The sequence below is a fragment of the Macrotis lagotis genome, chromosome 4 (genome assembly GCF_037893015.1).
Source record: "Macrotis lagotis isolate mMagLag1 chromosome 4, bilby.v1.9.chrom.fasta, whole genome shotgun sequence".
Classification (NCBI taxonomy): domain Eukaryota; kingdom Metazoa; phylum Chordata; class Mammalia; order Peramelemorphia; family Peramelidae; genus Macrotis; species Macrotis lagotis.
This window is the reverse complement of record NC_133661.1, coordinates 186,980,077-186,998,753: the sequence shown is the minus strand read 5'-3', so window position 1 is coordinate 186,998,753 and position 18,677 is coordinate 186,980,077. Positions and strand designations below refer to the sequence as shown.

The 18,677-nt window shown below is 37.8% G+C and overlaps 1 protein-coding gene across 1 annotated transcript in view; it reads right to left on the bottom strand.

The window, feature by feature from the left end:
• Positions 1 to 270: 270 nt before the first annotated feature.
• Positions 271 to 18,677, bottom strand: part of RNASE10 (ribonuclease A family member 10 (inactive)) — a 34,699-nt gene continuing 16,292 nt past the window's right edge. The window contains exon 2 of the mRNA XM_074234966.1: positions 271 to 1,754. Coding sequence (XP_074091067.1) covers positions 1,089 to 1,748 — 660 coding nt within the window. The 5' untranslated portion in view covers positions 1,749 to 1,754 and the 3' untranslated portion in view covers positions 271 to 1,088. The remainder of the gene's footprint in view (positions 1,755 to 18,677) is intronic.

The following is an 18,677-nucleotide window of genomic DNA, read 5'->3' as shown; positions in this document are numbered from 1 at the left end:
ACTACTATGCCACCTTTAAAAAAATTTTTTTTCCAGGATTACATCTATAGAGTTTTTACACTGATGGTGAGATATGAACAACATAAGTAGGCACTCTCTTGAATTCTGCCCTAAATGTCTACATTCTTGATTAAATCAATGGCATAAAATCAAATTAGCTAATTTTATATTACTTGATTATTCCTATAAGAGATGTTATCATAAATATGTATTGATTAAATAGAATTTTTAAAATTAAAAATTTAAATTTAATTTAAATTTTAAAATTTTAGTTCTCTATGTCAAATTATTCCCCATCTATAATTATCACACATTCATAATCACATTAATTTCAGCAAAAGCAAAGGGACTAATTTAATCTTAACTATTACTAAATTCAAATTTTTTTTCTGAAACAGAAACTCAGAGGATCAAAACTAGGGCAACAACTCTACCTGCTCTTGGATTGGGAGAGGAGGTAGGACAAAGGCAGAATCCCAACATTGAACCTGCTTTTCTCATTACCTCCTCTGCCAAGACAAAAAAAAAAAGGAAATTTAATGGTTTTCTTCTCTTGCCTCCCATCTTCCCAAGGGACAAAACCCTTTCAGTATGATTCATTTTCTAGAAGACCCTCACTAGAGTGAGACAGAAGGAGTAATAAAAGTAGTGAGGGGTGAGAACCCAGGCTATCAACACCTCTTCTCCAGCATTTTCCTTGAAAAATCATTTAAGATGAGTGTGCATGTTTTCTCTCTGTGTGTGTATGTGTGTGTGTGTGTGTGTGTGTGTGTGTATGTGTGTATGTGTGTATGTGTTTGGAGTGGGGGGAGTGACCAAGGAAGAGAATGTTGGGCAATTCTCTTGAAGTTTTTGGACCTCAGTTTATTCATTTAGGAAGAGAAAGGGGGCCAAGGAATAAGTATTTACACAGTATCTACTATTTTTTTAGTACTACACTAAGCACTTTTTTTTACAAATACAGTTTCATTTGAAGTAAGAGGCAAGAACTAGATAATTTGTATATCCTCATTAGGGTCTAGGATGAATTTTTCTATGTCCTTAGGATGAGAATAACAAGAGAAAGGAAAAGAAAAATGCCTACATTGTTAGGTGTGCTCTTTAAAAGTTTGGGGGTTCATCCCATCACAGGCAATGATTATATTCATAGTTATGGGAGTGCTTTGGTATTCACATTTATGGGAAGAGACCATGTTGTGAATCAGTTGGCAAATAGTCAATTGCAAAGGTTCTCTGCTTTGGTGACAGTTATTTCCCTTTTCCTTACAAGGAATGCTTGGGGTGGCACAGATGGCTCTGACTTTGCCATAGTGCTCATGGATGAAAGTATGCTTCTCCTTACAGACTCCCTTTGATCCTGATAACTTCTGGGCCATCATGATGTAACAGTCCCTATTGTCCTTGAGCTGCTTAGAGAAGAATATAGCCTTCTTTTGAAGCAATTCCTCAATTACTGTTACCTTCTGGCCTATAATTTCCATTTCACTGGCCTCTGCCAAGGATATTTTCACCTCATCCAGTAGTAAGTCATTTTTGCCAGCCTCCTGGAGTTCTGTAGCATTGGTGCCTCCTATAATCTCTGTGGACTCTGTCTCTTTCCATGAGTCACCATCCCAAAGCTGGTTCAACAACTCCCTATTATCCTCTAGCTTTGTGGAAGCCAGCCAAAGCACCAGGCCCAGGCCCAGGCCTAGTCCCAGCAGTAGCAGCAGCATTACAGGAAAGATCTGTAGCAGGACTGACTTCATTTTTTCCTATAAGACAAGCAAGAGAGATAGATGTAGAGTGAAGAGGGATAGGAACCTGTTGTTTGTTTTGTTTTGAAACTTTTTTTAAGACACTCATCTCCCCAAATCCTTTCAATTTTATCCCTTGGTATCTCCATTCCTTACATTACCTCATCCACCCCTGACAAAGTATTCCTCTCCTTATGTCTCACATATCTCCAATGCTTTTTTTCTCTTTTTTTTAGATTCTTTTTTCAAGGCAATGGGGTTGAGTGGCTTGCCCAAGACCACACGGCTAGGTATTTATTAAGTGTCTGAGGTTGGATTTGAACCCAGGTACTCCTGACTCCAAGGCCGGTGCTCTATTCACTGCGCCACCTAGCCGCCCCTTTTTCTCTTCTTTTTGAGAATACTTTGGGATCTTTAGATCATGAACTTAGAAATAGAAGGGACTGTAGAAATGATTTTGTCTAGCCTCTTCATTTTACAAAAGAAACATAGAGAGGTTACAAAAGAGACATAGAGAGGTTAAATATTTTGCAATTTTTCCTTATTGTGAAATCCACCACCCCCCTTCCCTTCCTCCCATGATCTATTCCATATTCCCAAGCCAATTTTGGGAGGGGATTATTTACTTTTGTATCATGGGGTCAGATAATGTTGGTTAGAATTAGATCTTGCCTTGACAAGACACTTTTGTGCGCATAAACTGTTCTTTACCCAATCACATAGATAGTAAGTGTGGGAGGCAGGATATAAATTCAGCTCTACTGACTCCAGAGTCAGTGATCTTCTACCGTAGCCCAAGAAATTCTATCCTGTTTCCCCTCCCCAGATTCTATGCTGTGGATTCTTCTGAAACAAGAACTGCCTCTCCCTAGTGTTGAAGAGGCTCCAGGGAATGTCCTTCATCTATAGTTGACAGGGGCTAGAGATAGATGTTAGTGGAATAAGGGAAGTCAAGACTTTTTCTATATGCAGTACATTGGTGGGGAAAGATGGAAGTCATTCAATGCCTTAGAACATAAGTGACTATAACAACCCCAAGATAGAAGGCCAAGGGTAATATAAATTTATACAAACACATTTATCTTCATTAAGATTATAATCACAATCTAATGAGAATATGAGCCTGGGATCATAAATTCCAAAGTTCCGAGTGATACATACAGCATGATTCTGTGAGGATAGGTTTTATTTTTTCTCTCTCTTGTAGCAAATGGATTTACCTTTCTTACATCTGAACAATATCCTCAGCAATAGGGAAACCATTTCCAAACCTCACTCCATGTAGAATACCATAATGTGAAACTACTAAGTGTTTAGGAAAAAACACTGGCTTGGTTTCTAAAGATCTTGGTTTTGAGTCTTTGTTCTGATAATATTTTGTATATTTTGGGAAACTCACTTTCAGTTTTTCTGGGTCTTAGTTCCCTCATTTGGGAAATGAGAGTGTTAGATTGGATGATCTAGGTCCTGTTCAACAAAAATGCTCATGATCCCATAAATAGATGAATCTATTGTACATTTATAGCTTTGTTTCTCTTGTGATTTTTAACTTATGAAATCTATTCCTCTACTCCATCCCAAATGTGGAAAGAAACTCTCCTCCCTCTCATCATCTATTCCATATTCCCAAGTCAATTCAGAAAGGGAAATATTTACTTTTATATCACAGGATCAGATAATGCTGGTTAGTTAGGTCTTATCTGGACAGGACACTTCTGAACTCATAAACAATTCTTTACCCAGTTATAGTTGAACTTCAGCCACCCCCAAAGTAGGATGGGGATAGCTAACTGATGGGGTTGCCTTGCTTACTAAATCTAAAGATAGCTGAGCAAAAGTGCATTAAGATTTGAATCCAAGTTAGACCTTTACAGGCTGGCCCCTTCTGTATAGGTGGTATTTCTTCCAGAATTCCCAAAACTGGTGAAACTTACCTAAGCACCAGAGTAGCTTCCAAGGCTCTCTTCAATTTTTTGTTTCTTCCCTTTTACTCTCCCTGGAAACTCCTTTCCCACTTACGATTTCCTTTCCTTTATCAGGTGCTGAAGCTGAGTTACAAAGGTAACAGTAGCAAGTCTCATAGTGTACTATTTATCCTTATATACAGTTCTGCCCCTCCTTACTCCCCCTTTACTCCCAGTTCTTTGGTTATATTCTCAGTCTGTTCTTGCTCCTACTCCCACAATTTCTATAAAATCAGGTCATTTGGAGACTAAAACACATCTGATCATCAAGAAGGGAAATGATCCAAGACTGGGAAATGACTGGCAACTGTTTGATCGTCAGACTGTTCTCCTTGCTTACACCCCTGTAACTCTCTTGTTTGTAGCTGACTTGTAGCTGCACACCTGATTTGAAATGTTTTCCATATTCTTTCTAGCTCTGGTTAGCTTAATACTTTTCTGGGGGAAACCATATCTTTTGGTCTTTACTCAGTTTAACTATCCATCATAGCTATCTGACTTTCCAGTTTGAGAAAATATTTTAGAGGGGTATTGATATATGATGATTGGAGAATCAATAAGTCTGGGGTTCAAATTTTGTCTCTGACACATACTGGCTGTGTGACCCTGGGCAAGTTACTTAAGTCTGCACTGCTCTAGTTCAGGGAACTCTGTTGTTAGATTTTAGAGTGCAGAGAAGGTACCAAATTGGTAGAGGAAGTTTTCTTTATCTGGGAGTGCCATACATCAATGAAATCACAGGTTTCCTAAATGTTGAGAGTTAGGATGGCATGGTAGATAGAAATCTGGTCTTGGAGCTCATAAGACTTATCTCTAACTTAAACCAACTATGTGATTATGGAAGCAGGATCACAAACCTAATTACTTAGGCTCCCAGAAAATTCTCAAAAATTCTAAGTTTCAGAAAATTTGCCACAGGGTATTCCCACAAGCATTCACTCATTTGATTTTCACCAGTGTCCTTTGAGTTAAAGAAGACAAATAGCATATAGAATTTACAAATGAGGAGACTGAGGCACAGATAGATTAAATGACTTCCTTAGGTCTTAAAACTACTAAGTGTGGGGTGTCTAAGTGGTGCAGTGGATAGAGCACCAGCCCTGGAGTCAGGAGTATCTGAGTTCAAACCAGTCTCAGACACTTAATAATTACCTAGCTGTGGGTAACCCCATTTTGCCTTGCAAAAAACTAAAAAAAAACCCCAACAAACCATTAAGTGAAAGTTGAGACAGATCCAGATAGGTTCACTATGCTCTGTTTGTCTTCAAAGGTGACCCCAAACCCATTAGAGTTGTCCATAAAAGAATTTGTAAAATGATCTCCAATATTTCAATCTTTACAATATGACTATCTACATTGTTCTTTCTGGTATGAAATAAAAATAACATTTTAAGATTTGCAAAGTGATTTAAATATGTTTACTCATTTCATCATCACAACAACCTTGTGAAGTAAGTCCTATTAGTTTCCCCAACATAAAGATGAGGAAATTGAGACAGACAAGAGGCAAACTGACTTGTACAGGGCCATATAGTAGTATCTACAGATGAGGCAGAAAGATTCAGTAGAAATTTAGGAATGATTCCAAGAAAAGAATTTGGAATCACTGAATTCTTATATTGGAAGGGACCTCTAATCTTTGGAGAAAACATTAATCTCTTTCCTAACATTTCCAAAAAAAGATTTTTCAGAAATTAGGGACACTTTTGTGTAAACTGGTTTATCAGTCAACTATACTAATTTTTTCCCTAGTAGGTGGTTACAGGCAGATCCTAAAACAGAAGTAAGAATTAGGTAATATTTACTTCCCTAGTTTTATGACCATTTCCTTTTCCCCTACTAAAACTTGGGTTCAGGAAAGTCATTTATTTATACTTCAGTATAATTTCTTCAGAGGTGTGTTTGGACTTGCTCAAGAGAGCCAATGATTTAATTTTTAGTGTGAGCATTTGCATTTTAGAAATCAGCAAATGCTATAAACCATACATTGATTTATTTTCTTGTTGATAAGAAAATGATAGAGAATACATTAATGATACAGAATAGACTTAAAAGAATGTTGGAAGTTTTTAGAGAGTTGGCTGTGAAATATCTACCAGCACATTACTGCTTTTACCTCAGATTTTAGGGGAGTCCTGTGGGACTGCACTGCTAACAACAGAGCTCAGGAACTCCTGCATTTGTGTTTCTTGTCAATCAGCCAGTAGAGGCAATTAACTCCGAGCAAAATCATTCATTAAGATAGTATAGCGGGGCGGCTAGGTGGCGTAGTGGATAAGACACTGGCCTTGGAGTCAGGAGTACCTGGGTTCAAATCCGGGCTCAGACACTTAATAATTACCTAGCTGTGTGGCCTTGGGCAAGCCACTTAACCCCATTTGCCTTGCAAAAACCTAAAAAAAAAAGATAGTATAATAAAAACAGTTTCTATAAAACATTCCATTCATAAATTTTGGGCACATTTTCCCTCAAATACACACAGAGTTGATGGGAAGAGTTGAGTTGACTCAGACTCAGAGAACATGATGGGTTATTGGGCATATGAGTAGGAAATATTTGGCTAAGGCAACTAAAATTTCAAGGTCTGGAAGTCTTCCCTCTTCTCAGACAACAATTTCCCTCAAACAACTCCCTTTGACTAAAGTGTCTCTTGTTGGGCAGCCTGCTTCACTGCCAGTCTGGGTTTGCTCCTAGCACATCTCTACTTAGCTTGTTCATCTGAGTTCCCAGGGTGTGCTCCTCTCCACATCCTGACTCAATTTCCTAAAGTTGCATTTCTTTTTTTATGTTTGTTTTTTTTGCAAGGATAAGGTCACATTTCTTGAAACTGCTTCTACCCTTGAATATTCTTCTTTCAAAAAAATGTGAAACTCAAAATCTTACAAAAAAAAGATTGTTGGAAACTATTTTTGCATATAATTAGAGAAATAATTGAATAGAATTTTAAAAAGAAGTATCTGGTGCCATTTAGTGCCTTAATTTAATGTAGTACCAGGCTTACTCCTTTGAGCCAGAATCAGATCATCAATAGATTCCCACAGCTGTCCTCTGTTCTAACAAGTACATGCAACTAGCTAGGGTCAGTTAGGTCTTGCAGTGGATGGAACACCAGCCCTGAAGTAAGGAGGACCTGAGTTCAAATGTGACTTTAGACATTTGACACTTACTAGTTATATAACTCTGGAAAAGTCACTTAACCCTACTTGTCTTGAAACCAGGAACATCTCCAATCATCCTGATTCATATCTGGTCAATGAATCCAGATGATTCCAGAGAAAGAAGTGAGGCTACTGACTCAGCACAGTACCCTCCCATTCAGATATAATTCACTTGCTTGTAATGATATCTCCTCCCTGATATCATAGCCTTCTTTGAAAGAATGAAGGACAGGTCTAATCATAGCAACCCACCAGGGCTGTCTGTTCCTTCCTGCATGCCAGGCAAGTGAGTAGGATCAGCTCGAGCCTATCCTTCCACCTTATGACTTTTTTCCTGAGATTAGCACCCTGATAGAGTATATTATTAATAGGAAAAAGTCAGTCAGTCAACAATCACATATTACATGTTAATACCTTACAACAAAGAGAGACACAGGTCTCATTAAGAAAAGTTGAGAGGTTGGTATTAGTTTAAGATTCAGTTAGACTCTGGAAAACAGCAGTCAACTATTTATAGCTTTCAGACAATTTGTTTTTAGTCAGGCCTACTTGTTACTCATGCATTTTAAACTTTGCCAGTTTAAAAACATGAAAAAAGATAGGAAAAAATTTGGCCTCTAAATACGGAGTAGAATTTACCCTTTTGACCCTGAAGAATGTATTCTTTTGTCAAAGAAATATTTTCTTTTGTCAGTATCCTAGTTTGCAATCATTTGATAGGCTTGGATTTACAAGTCTAATATGACAAAAAAAAATATCAAAACAAGAGCAAAAGGACCCTATGGACAATAGTTTTTATACAGCTTCTTCTTCTTCTTCTTCTTCTTCTTCTTTTTGCCGTGGCAAAGGGTTTTATACTAAGGTATGCCCATAAATTGAGAAATGACTGAACAAATTGTATGGTATAATAGAATACTACAGTTCTACAAGATGTAATGAAAGAGACAGTTTTAGATAAATCTGGTATGACTTTAGATAAATCTTGTCTGATGTGTAAGAATAAAGGCAGAGTGAAGTGAGCCGAACCAGGACACCAATTTAAACAGTAACATTAATACTATAAAGACAGGTGATTTTGAAATACTTAAAAATTATTATTGATGCAATAACCTACCATGGTTCCCCAGGACCAATAATGAAACATTCTATATAATGTCTGACAGAAAGGTCATAAATTAAATGCAAAATGAGACATAAAAATAAACATGACTAATATAAGAATTTATTTGATTGACTATTGGTATTATGTCTTATTTTTCTTTTTTTATAGGGGAGTAAAAAATGCTTGTTAAATTTTTTTCAGTTAAAAAAGTCATTTTTGGAGTGTAATCATTTCATTTTAAGCATTGTATTTTCAATTTGCATAGCTACCATCTTATCATTTGTAAATTTTGATAATTTTTTTTTTTAGGTTTTTGCAAGGCAATGGGGTTAAGTGGCTTGCCCAAGGCCACACAGCTAGGTAATTATTAAGTGTCTGAGGCTGGATTTGAACTCAGGTACTACTGGGCCAGTGTTCTATCCACTGCACCACCTAGCTCACCCCTTTGAATTTAGGTAAATTTTAAGGTTTATCCTAATTATGTATAACTGAGAGAAAACAAAAATATACTCCAGATAAAATTAATTTTGATTTTTATATAAAAATGTAAGCCCTTATTAAACACAGCTACTGAGCAACCACTAATTGTTAATTCTCTACAATATATTAAGTCAAAATGAATATTTAAGAAATGGAAATACAACACTTACATGTGGATAATAATTATCAACTATCAATCATGACTTGATATAACTTCAGTTTCCTCTACTATTCTAAGAAAAAATGTTAACTTTCACCTATAGTTTTGCCTTGGATCTTACAAACAGTTCTAGTTTCTAACCTGCTTGATTATTTACCAAAGTGAATTTAGTTCTTCTATTTATCAAGTCCCTCAAGGAGGAATTGAACGTTCTGAATTGACCCCTCAATTCTAGCTTCTGCTCTTTGCTTCCTTCTTTCTTACTGTCTTTCCATGGCTAAAACAGTGAAAGTTATAGATATAAATTATACTAGTTTCCTTATCATCATTCCCTTATAATATTCTTCCAATCAGGAGGTTACCATTGTTAAGATCTTCAATACTACAGAATATCTGACCATGTCAGTCCTTCCTGTATCCACTCAATAAACTAGTGGTTCTCTATTACCTTCAGGATCAAATATAAAATTCTGTTTGGTACTTAAAGACTCCTTCCTACATTTCTAATCATCTTATTCTTTACTTTTTTCTATCAATAATTCTATCCAGTTGTACTGACATATTTTCCATTCATCATAACCTCCATTTTCTAGCTCAGGATCTTTTTCCTGGCTCTTCTCCATTACTAGAATGTTCTCTTTCTTACCTCTACCTCTTGATTTTTCTGGTTTCTTTAAAGATTCACCTAAAATCCTATCTTTTCAAGAGGACTTGGAGGAATTTCTACCCCCCCCCCCATTCCTTTTCCTGCTCCATGCTTTCCCTATGAGATTGCTTTTCATTTATACTGTATATATATATCCCACATAAGGCAGTTATTTATATGTTATCTCCCCATTAGAGTGTAAGTTCCTTGAAGGAAGAGGATGTGTTTTTGCTTTTCTTTGTATCTCATGCACTTAGCACAGTAGGTTTATAGTAGATGAGTGACTATAGGACTGAAAGACTAAAAAAGACAAAGATATTGGTCTTACATAGAAAAATTTCCCTTTCTTCTATCATTGCTTGGATAGTTCCAAGGGAAAGTGAGTCTGGAGAGTATGTATTGTGTCTCTATGGAGTGTGTGTGTGTGTGTGTGTGTGTGTGTGTGTTAGTAAAATTAAGGAACATCAAGAAAGAGTACCAGTATCAGTAGCTAGGATCTCAGTATTTTTGATGTTAAACTTCAAACTTCAAGTCAACTTTTACACACTTGGGCAATATTGCATGACATAATTCATAGTTTCATTGATTCAGTCAACAGGCAAAACAGAGATGGGGGGAGGGAGGGGACACTGTTTTTTTCAGATATATATTCCCCATTTTATTTTTGACTGAAATACACATTTAATACATAGACTTAGAGGCAATCAGAAACAGATTGAAAGGCAAAAATGTTATTTTGCACACCCATTTTAGAAGGGAAGCTTCCAGTAGAGTATAACTAGAATCCCAACCACATGAGGATCTGGGGAGAAGGAATTGGAGATGTTTAACTTAGAGAAAACTCAGGGACCTGGTGATACATTTCTTAAATTTCTTGAAGGGTTGCCATGAGGAAAAGGGATTAGTATCTCTATCTTTTCCTTAGTGTCTCATCTCTACTGCTATTTCAGACAGTGAGGGGACACTCTTGAATTATATTGAACAAAATAATAAAATATAGATCATACTAACATGTGATTTTCTAAGTTAATATATGACTTGCATGGATCCTTACATACAGTTTAATGATCCTCATTTTTATGTAAATTTGACATCAATGATTTACGGGGTGGTCTGGTTTCTGTGACAATGGCAAACTTCAAAACTGACCATATACCATATGTATACCATATGCCATAGTAATAGTGACTATGAAAGTGCGTTCTGGGTTGTGGATTTGTGTGATATTAGGAAGTAGAGAACTATTTGGAGTAGGAGTGATTGTTGAGAGTGACTGTTCAGGAGTGATGAAGAGTGAGTCAGGGCAGACAAAAGTGGGGGCTGAAGGAAACTCTTGGTTTAAGAAAGGAATGAAAATAAATGTTGAAGCCACAGTAGGGTTGTGATCTGGTTGTTAATATCTCCTACATAGCTTATGGCCAGATGGAGTCAGCAATGATGAAAGGGTCTAAGATCAGATTCCTAGGACAGTCTGGAATTGTCACTGAGATCTGAAGATCTCTTGGTTTCTGTTTTGGAAAAAGATTGCTTGGTGGGTGGGCGGTAGAGCAGGGAAATGTACTAGTTACTTCAGGTACTGAACAACCTAAAAACCATATTTCTTCACTGGTTCCCCCCAATTAATCTAACTAACCAGCAACTAGGTGGTATAGGGGATAGAGTTGCAGACTTGGAGATAGACCTCAGTTTGAACCCTGCCTCAAACACTTATGAGTTGTTTGATTCTGAATAAGTCACTTAATCTTTCCTAGCCTCAGTTTTCTCATTTATGAAATGGAGATAATACCATACCTACTTTTTAGGGTTATAGTAAAGCTCATATGAGATAACATAATACAAAAATTTTCACAAAACTTTAAGTTCTTCATAAATGTTAGTAAATATTATTATAATAATATTTTAGAATATTTATTTAGCTCTAGGAGGATCCTTTTAGTTTATCTATTTTATTTTGTAGATGAGACCCAGAGAGGTAAAATAAATTGCCTAGAATCTTCAACTTACAAGTGAATAAAATAGTATTAGAAAAGAGGTTCCTTACTCTAAATCAAACATTCATATCCTGGAGTCTATAAGCTTAAAATTTTTTTTGATAACTATTTCAATATAATTGGTTTCTTTTGTAATCCTATGCATTGTTTTAGACACTTTAAAGCATTATTCTGAAAACAAGTTTTATTCTGAGATAAGGGCTATAGGCTTAACAAGATTGCTGTATAGTGCAAAATCTATAATTTAATTGGAATAATATAATATCTTTATTATATTGGCATGGGTAATCTGTATCCCTCTGTCAGTCTTTACTTTTTAAAAGCATAGATTCTTAACCTGAGATATAATAACTTCAATACAATTGATTTCCCCCCCCCCCCCCCCCGCTCAACTTTTCACTGAATTGCTCTTTGCTAAATTCCCAAAAACTTTTAGCATTATATCTTGAATTTGAATTTCTGTCAAAAATTTCTTAAAGTTCTATAATATTTACTCTCCTCCTGAATAACTTAAAACAAATCTGAATAAAATGAAATGTACATTTTCCAATGATTTCTTTAAATAATCTTTGAGACTTGATATGTCTTGAAGGATGGGTGGAAAGGAAGAAAGAGAACTTTATCTTTTTTCTTCCCATTTTTTATTTTTAGGTTTCATACCTTTTCTTTGTACATCGGTCATTTCTGGATACAGGCCATTTTTTTCCCTTGTAAGAAAGAAAAAAATTAGGAAAAATAATTGATACTCTATTTTTGTCTGACAGTGTATTGAACATTCCACACAGACCCTGCCTCCCCTCCCCCCACCTTTTATTAGGAGGAAGAGAGGCATATTTCAAAGACAGCTTTCTAAATGAGGGAGAATAAGTATATGTGCACAACTAGGGAGGTGGGAATACTTAGAACATATTTGAAGAAAAGGGAGTAGAAGAGTTTGCTTAAAATAGAAGGTTGGTGGGGCGGCTAGATGGTGCAATGGATAGAGCACTGGCCCTGGAGTCAGAAGTACCTGAGTTCAAATTCAGCCTCAGACACTTAATAATTACCTAGCTGTGTGGCCTTGGGCAAGCTACTTAACCCCATTGCTTTGCAAAAACTAAAAAAAAAAAAAAGAGGGTTGATATTGGGAAATAGTTAAAGATAAATTTGGAAAAGAAAAGTGAAGGACAAATTATGTAAAACATTAAAAACCAAGCTAAGGAGGTTTAGACTTTATCCTGTAGATAAGGGGAAGACATTATAATGGATTTATGAGTGGAATATCTGTCCTAATAAAATTATAAAGTATTTTTATTATCTTGATTGTACCTATGGGGTAGGGTTGAGACTGAATCCTTGAGGTCTAAAAAATCATTTAAAGCTATTAATAAATAATCCTATTCCTCCTCTTGTTTCTTTTTCTCTTCTCTCTCTCTTACTTATTCCTCCCTGCTCCTACTCACACCTTCCTTTTTTCCTCCTCTACTTGCTCTCTCTTTCTCTTGCCTTATTACTTCTTTTTCTCACCTCATTTTTTTCTCTTCCTTCCTCTAATTTTCCTCCCTCTCTTATTCTGGTTTCTTTTTTCTTGCCTCCTCTTCTCCTTTTCTTCCTACTTTCTTCTCATCTCATCTTTAACCCTTTCCTTCCTTTCCCTCCTCTCTCCCCCTTCCCTTTCTTAAACAGAAACCAAGAGAGATCTCAGACATCCACAGGAATTTGCTTTTGGAAACTCTTTATTACTGACTCCATTAGGTCTTTTTTTTTAATTGAGAGTAATTTTTTTAATATTTATTCTCATTTTGTACAAATTTTTTTACATTAATAAAATATTCTTGTTTAAGAGTAAATAAAATACCTCCTCCCCCTCATATAGACTTGCTTGAGCAATAAAGTAAAGGGGAGAGAAAAAACAATTAAAATTACAAAAAATAATAGTAATAATTGTAGGTATGGCCAGGTGGCGCAATGGACGGAGCACCAGCCCTGGAGCCACGAGCACCCAAGCCCACATCTGGCCCCATAGAACAAACAATCACCCAGCCATGTGCCATGCAAGCCAGCCCAACCCCACTGCCCTGCAAAAACCAAAAAAAGAAAAAGAAAAAAAAAGACCCAAAATAAAATAAAATAGTAATAATAGTATGGGTGGCTGGGTGGCAGACAGAGCATTGGCCCTTGAATCAGGAGCACCCGAGTCCAAATCCGGCCTCAGACAACCAACAATCATCCTGCTATGCTGCCCCAGGCAGGCCACCCAGCCCCATTTGCCCTGCACCCCCCCAAATAATAATAATAACAACAACAACAACAACAACAACAACAACAACAATAATAATAATAATAATACAAAATGTACTTCAGTCTTTGTTCCAACACCAACAACTCTGTCACGGGTGGATCATATTCTTTATGGTAAGTCCATCGCAACAGTTACTTCCATATTTTTCCACTATTGCCATTGCTGATCACAACTCCCTCCTTTCTTATTTCTCCACTACCATGTACTATATTTTCTCTCTCCTTTCACTGACTCTGCTTTAGGGTAGCTGAGTGGCACAACAGACAGATCCCTGGTCCTGGAGCCAAGAGGCCCTGAGCCCCTACACCACCCCTTAGGCCTAGCATCCACCTGGCCCTATGGTCCAGGAAAGGCCATCCAATCCCAGCCCCTTGCAAAAAGTAAAAAAGAAAATGTGTTATATATCTGACCACTCTCCCCCCATGGTCCATCCTCTCCTCTGTCACTCACATCCCCCCCCTTCCCCCTGTTCCCCTTCTCTCCTTCTTACTCCAGATGTCTATACCCCATTGAGTATAAATGCTGTTTCCTCTCCTAGCCACCTCTGATGAGAGCAAAGATTCCCTCATTCCCCCTTGCCTCCTCCCTTCCATATCATTGCAATAGCTCATTGTAATAAAGAAAAATCTTATTATATGGAATATCTTGGCCTATTCCCCCTCTCTTTTTCTTTCTCCCATTACATTTCCCTTTTTTTCTATTGACTACATTTTTACACCATATTTTATCTTCAAATTCAGCTTTCTCCTGTGCTTCAAGTATAAAAGCTCCCTCTAACTGCTCTATTAACTGAGAAGGTTAATATGAGTATTATCAGTGTCATTTTTCTATGTAGGAATACATGCAGTTCATCATCATTTTTTTTTAGGTTTTTTTTTCAAGGCAAATGGGGTTAAGTGGCTTGCCCAAGGCCACACAGCTAGGCAATCATTGTGTTTGAGATTGGATTTGAACCCAGGTACTCCTGACTCCAGGGCCGGTGCTTTATCCACTGTGCCACCTAGCTGCCCCATCATCATCATTAAGTCCCTCATATTTTCCCCCTCTCCTCCACTCTCTTATGCTTCACCTGAGTCCTGTATCTGAAGATCAAACCTTCTGTTCAGTTCTGGCCATTCCAAAAGGAACATTTGAAATTCTCCTGATTCATTGAAAGTCCATCTTTTTCCCTGGAAGAGGACATTCAGCCTTGCTGTATAGTTGATTCTTGGCTGTATTCTAAACTCTTTTGCCTTCTGGTGTATTATATTCCAAGCCCTACGAGCTTCCAATGTAGTTGCTGCTAAGTCCTGTGTGATCCTGACTGCAGCTCCACGATATTTGAACTGTGTCCTTCTGGCTGCTTGTAATATTTTCTCTTTGACTTGGGAGTTCTGGAACTTGGCTATAATATTCCTAGGGGTTGGTTTTTTGGGATCTCTTTCTCGGGGGGATCTGTGGATTCTCTCCATTTCTATTTTGCCCTCTGTTTCTAGAATATCAGGGCAATTTTCCTACTGTAGTAATTCTTTGAAAATGATGTCAAGGCTCTTTTCCTGATCATGACTTTCAGGTATTCCAATAATTTTTAAATTATCTTTCCTAAGTCTGTTTTCCATATCAGTTGTTTTTTCAATGAGATATTTCACATTTTCTTCTAATTTTTCGGTTTTTTTTTTTTGGTTTTGACATATTGATTCCTGATTTCTGGTAAATTTATCAATCTCCCTGAATTCTATTCTTTGTCTGAAGGATTTGTTCTCCTCAGAGAGTTTTCTTATCTCTTTTTCCATCTGTCCAATTTTGCTTTTTAAGGCATTCTTCTCCTCAATAACTTTTTGAAGTGTTTTATCCATTTGACCTAAGCTGATTTTTAGCATGCTATTTTCTTCAGCATTTTTTTTGGATTTCCTTAACTAAGCTGTTGACTTCATTTTCATGTTTTTCCTACATCTCTCTCATTTCCTTTCCCAGTTTTTCTTCTAACTCCCTCATTTGATTTTCAAAGTCTTTTTTTGAGCTCTGTCATAGCCTGATCCCAATTTGTGTTTTTCTTGGAGTCTTCAGCTGCAGGATCTTCTGCTTCTTCATCTTCAGACTGGGTATATTGATCCTTCTTGGGATCATAGATAATGTATTTCTCAATGGCGTTCCTCTTTTTTCTCTGCTTGCTCATTTTCCCAGCCTAAGCCTGTTTTGGGGGTGCTTCCTGAGCTTTTGGGACACTCCCACAAGGGTCTCAGTGTGTGCAGCTCTGTCCTCCCTCCTGGTCTGTGAATGACCATATGCGCACCCCTCTGCCACGGGGCTGAGGTGGGGGGGGCCCTGCTGTTCTATGGGGGGGCCTAGACTGCCATCAGGATCTGAATGTGGTCAGAGCCCCAGAGTCCTGTTCCAGGGTTAGAGGACAGAGCTCTGCAGTCTCTCTCTCTTCATTCCCCTCCCTAGGTTCAATGGGCTCATGCCCTGGGGGCTCCTGCTTACCAGCTCCACCTGCTTCTGTTTCCTGAATCTGGGCTGCTGAAAGACCACATTGATTGCTGTGTGCCCTGATGGCTGGGCTCCATGTGTTTGCTCTGGCAGAGGTGCCCCCGCTGTTCCCCCACTTTGTGTACAGTGCTCCCCAGGGTGTAGCTCAGGAGATTCCCCCGCTGCTGTGAGCTGCGGCTCCCAATGCCCTGGGGCTGCCTCCTGGAGGCTGAAGTTCTTTCCCTGTGGCGGCTACCCCTCCAGTGGGCTGCCCCTCCAACCCCGGGGAGCAGAGCCTTTCTGCTCTTTTCCAGGTTACCTTGAGTAGGAGAACAGCCTCACTGGGTCCCTCTGTGGGTTCTGTCTCTTGAAAATTTAGTTAGAGTCCTTAGCTTATGAGTTTTTTGGTTGTCATCTTGGCTCCGCCCCCTCCATTAGGTCTTATGCTCTCTATATATGGGAAGTATTAACAAACAGGTCATAACCATATTCCAGCTATAGCATTTATCCTCACACCTCTCCTGAGCCATTACTCTCACTGCCAATAACTCCTTCTCCCTAATATCACACAGATCCACTCCCAGAGCACCTTCTTCCAACTATCTTTTCTCTTTTGAGGTTTATATGAACCCAGACTACCCTTCAGGCTACTAATCAACATACCAATCAGTTAGGCTTCCTGCTACTCCTACAGTCTCCCACTGCCCTGTCCTGGTCCTCACACCTTCAGAAATTTTTTTTAGGTTTTTGCAAGGCAAATGGGGTTAAGTGACTTGCCCAAGGCCACACAACTAGGTAATTAAGTGTATGAGACTGGATTTGAACCCAGGTACTCCTGACTCCAAGACTGGTGCTTTATCTACTATGCGGCACCTAGCCACCCCTTCCAAACCTTCAGAATTACAGTCACTTGTTTGCCCTTGCAACCAGTACCCATACAAGGTTGGAAGAAAAGATATAAAGGACTTATGAGTTGAATTTCTCTTTTATTGTCATAATAAAATTATAAAGTCTGTGTCTGACTCTGTAAAAATCAATATCTTTCAACAAAATTTCTATTTGAGAGGTTGGATTTTTTCCTCTTTTAAAGTAATGATTTTTATTCAGGTTTTTATCTGGTTTCTCATCTTATTCAGAGAAGGATTCTTTTGCCAGTCCCTGAAATAGCAGCAGCAGCAACAGAAAGAAATACTTTCCCTTGGTACATCTGGTATCTTGACCTCCTCAGGGAAAGGGAGATGTAAAGGCCAATACCCTTTAAAAGTCACTTAAAGCTTTCAGTTAACAGTTCCATTATCAGCCCATATATGAACAATAGATTAGTAGGCTAGGTCAGGAGGAAAAGAATCTAAAACACATTAAGATGAAAATGACTTAAAAAGGGCAGAGATGGTACTGGTAAATGTTTAACAACTGCTCCTCAAAGAGGAGCACAGGACACTTTTTAAGTTTAATAGGCATTAGTAACATTTTCTCCACCATTTTCTTAAGACTAGATGATCAGTCAAACAGTAAACTAAGCCTAGACTTGTTTTATTTGCTTATTTCTGGGGCATAAATTCTCAATCTGAAAATTTAATAATTGGCTCTCAATAGCTTTTGTGATCTGGCTCCCATAATACCCCTGTCAGGATCACTACATTTCAAAAGAGAACAAACTCATAAACTAAAGGAAAGAATCTCTAATGGTAGAATTTAAGTCATTGACTCCTGGAAGATTTGATTCTTTGAGAAAAGAGAAGTGAAAGATGCCAATATTTTTTATGTCACATTCTTTAAAGATGGTACTTAACTCAGGGACATGCCAGACCATTCTGTTCTGCCTCCAGGTTGTTACATTGGTGGAAAATTAGAAACAGATGAAGATGATACCTTGCTTGAAGCTTTTAATTATTTTTGCCTAGATGAAAAATATCAGCAGGACTGAACAACATTGAAATAGAAAAGTATGCGATGTTTGCTATGTTCTGTTCCTAATTTCCAACTTCTGCAGTGCTCTTCCCCCAAATCATATGGGGAGGAGAAGGGCTTTTTATTCCTTCCTGTATCCTACCTACTTCATTCATCATAATAGAATAAAAATCTGAGATTCCCATTTACATGCTAAAGAACACTCATTCATCATATCTACCCCAATTTATATTAATCTACCAAGAATTCTGAGGAGAATCAAAATTAGTTTCAGATAATTAGAATGAGGGTAGTAGTGGTAGTAATTGGTATTGTAATAGACTAAGAAGAATAAGTTAGGGACATGTTTGGATCTTTAAGGATGAGAATAGTGCAGAGGCAGAATGATGAAGTTCAGAATGTTTCTCTTTCCTCTCCCTAATTTTCTTAGACTGATTCTCTGATCCTTCTCTTCACAACTAAATCTGGAGGGGGGTGATTTTTTTAGTTAAGCAAAAAGTAGTTGGGGCATTGGTGGACATGGTACAGAGAAGTGAATATTTTGACCATAGATTCAATCTGAGAGATGGAAACCCTCTTGGGCTGCTATCCCCCATCAGACCTTGACCCTTTCTCCCTCTGTGAGTCAAAACTACTATCTCCAGATTCCTATCACTATGGCATGTCTCTTCTGGGATCCATCTCCTCTTCTCCTCCTCCAACTCCAAAGGAGTCAAGTAGTTTTAGAAGTTTGTTTGGCATAAGACATAGAAAATATGCTCTCTGAGACATAATGAGAAGGAAATAGATGGTACCCTGCC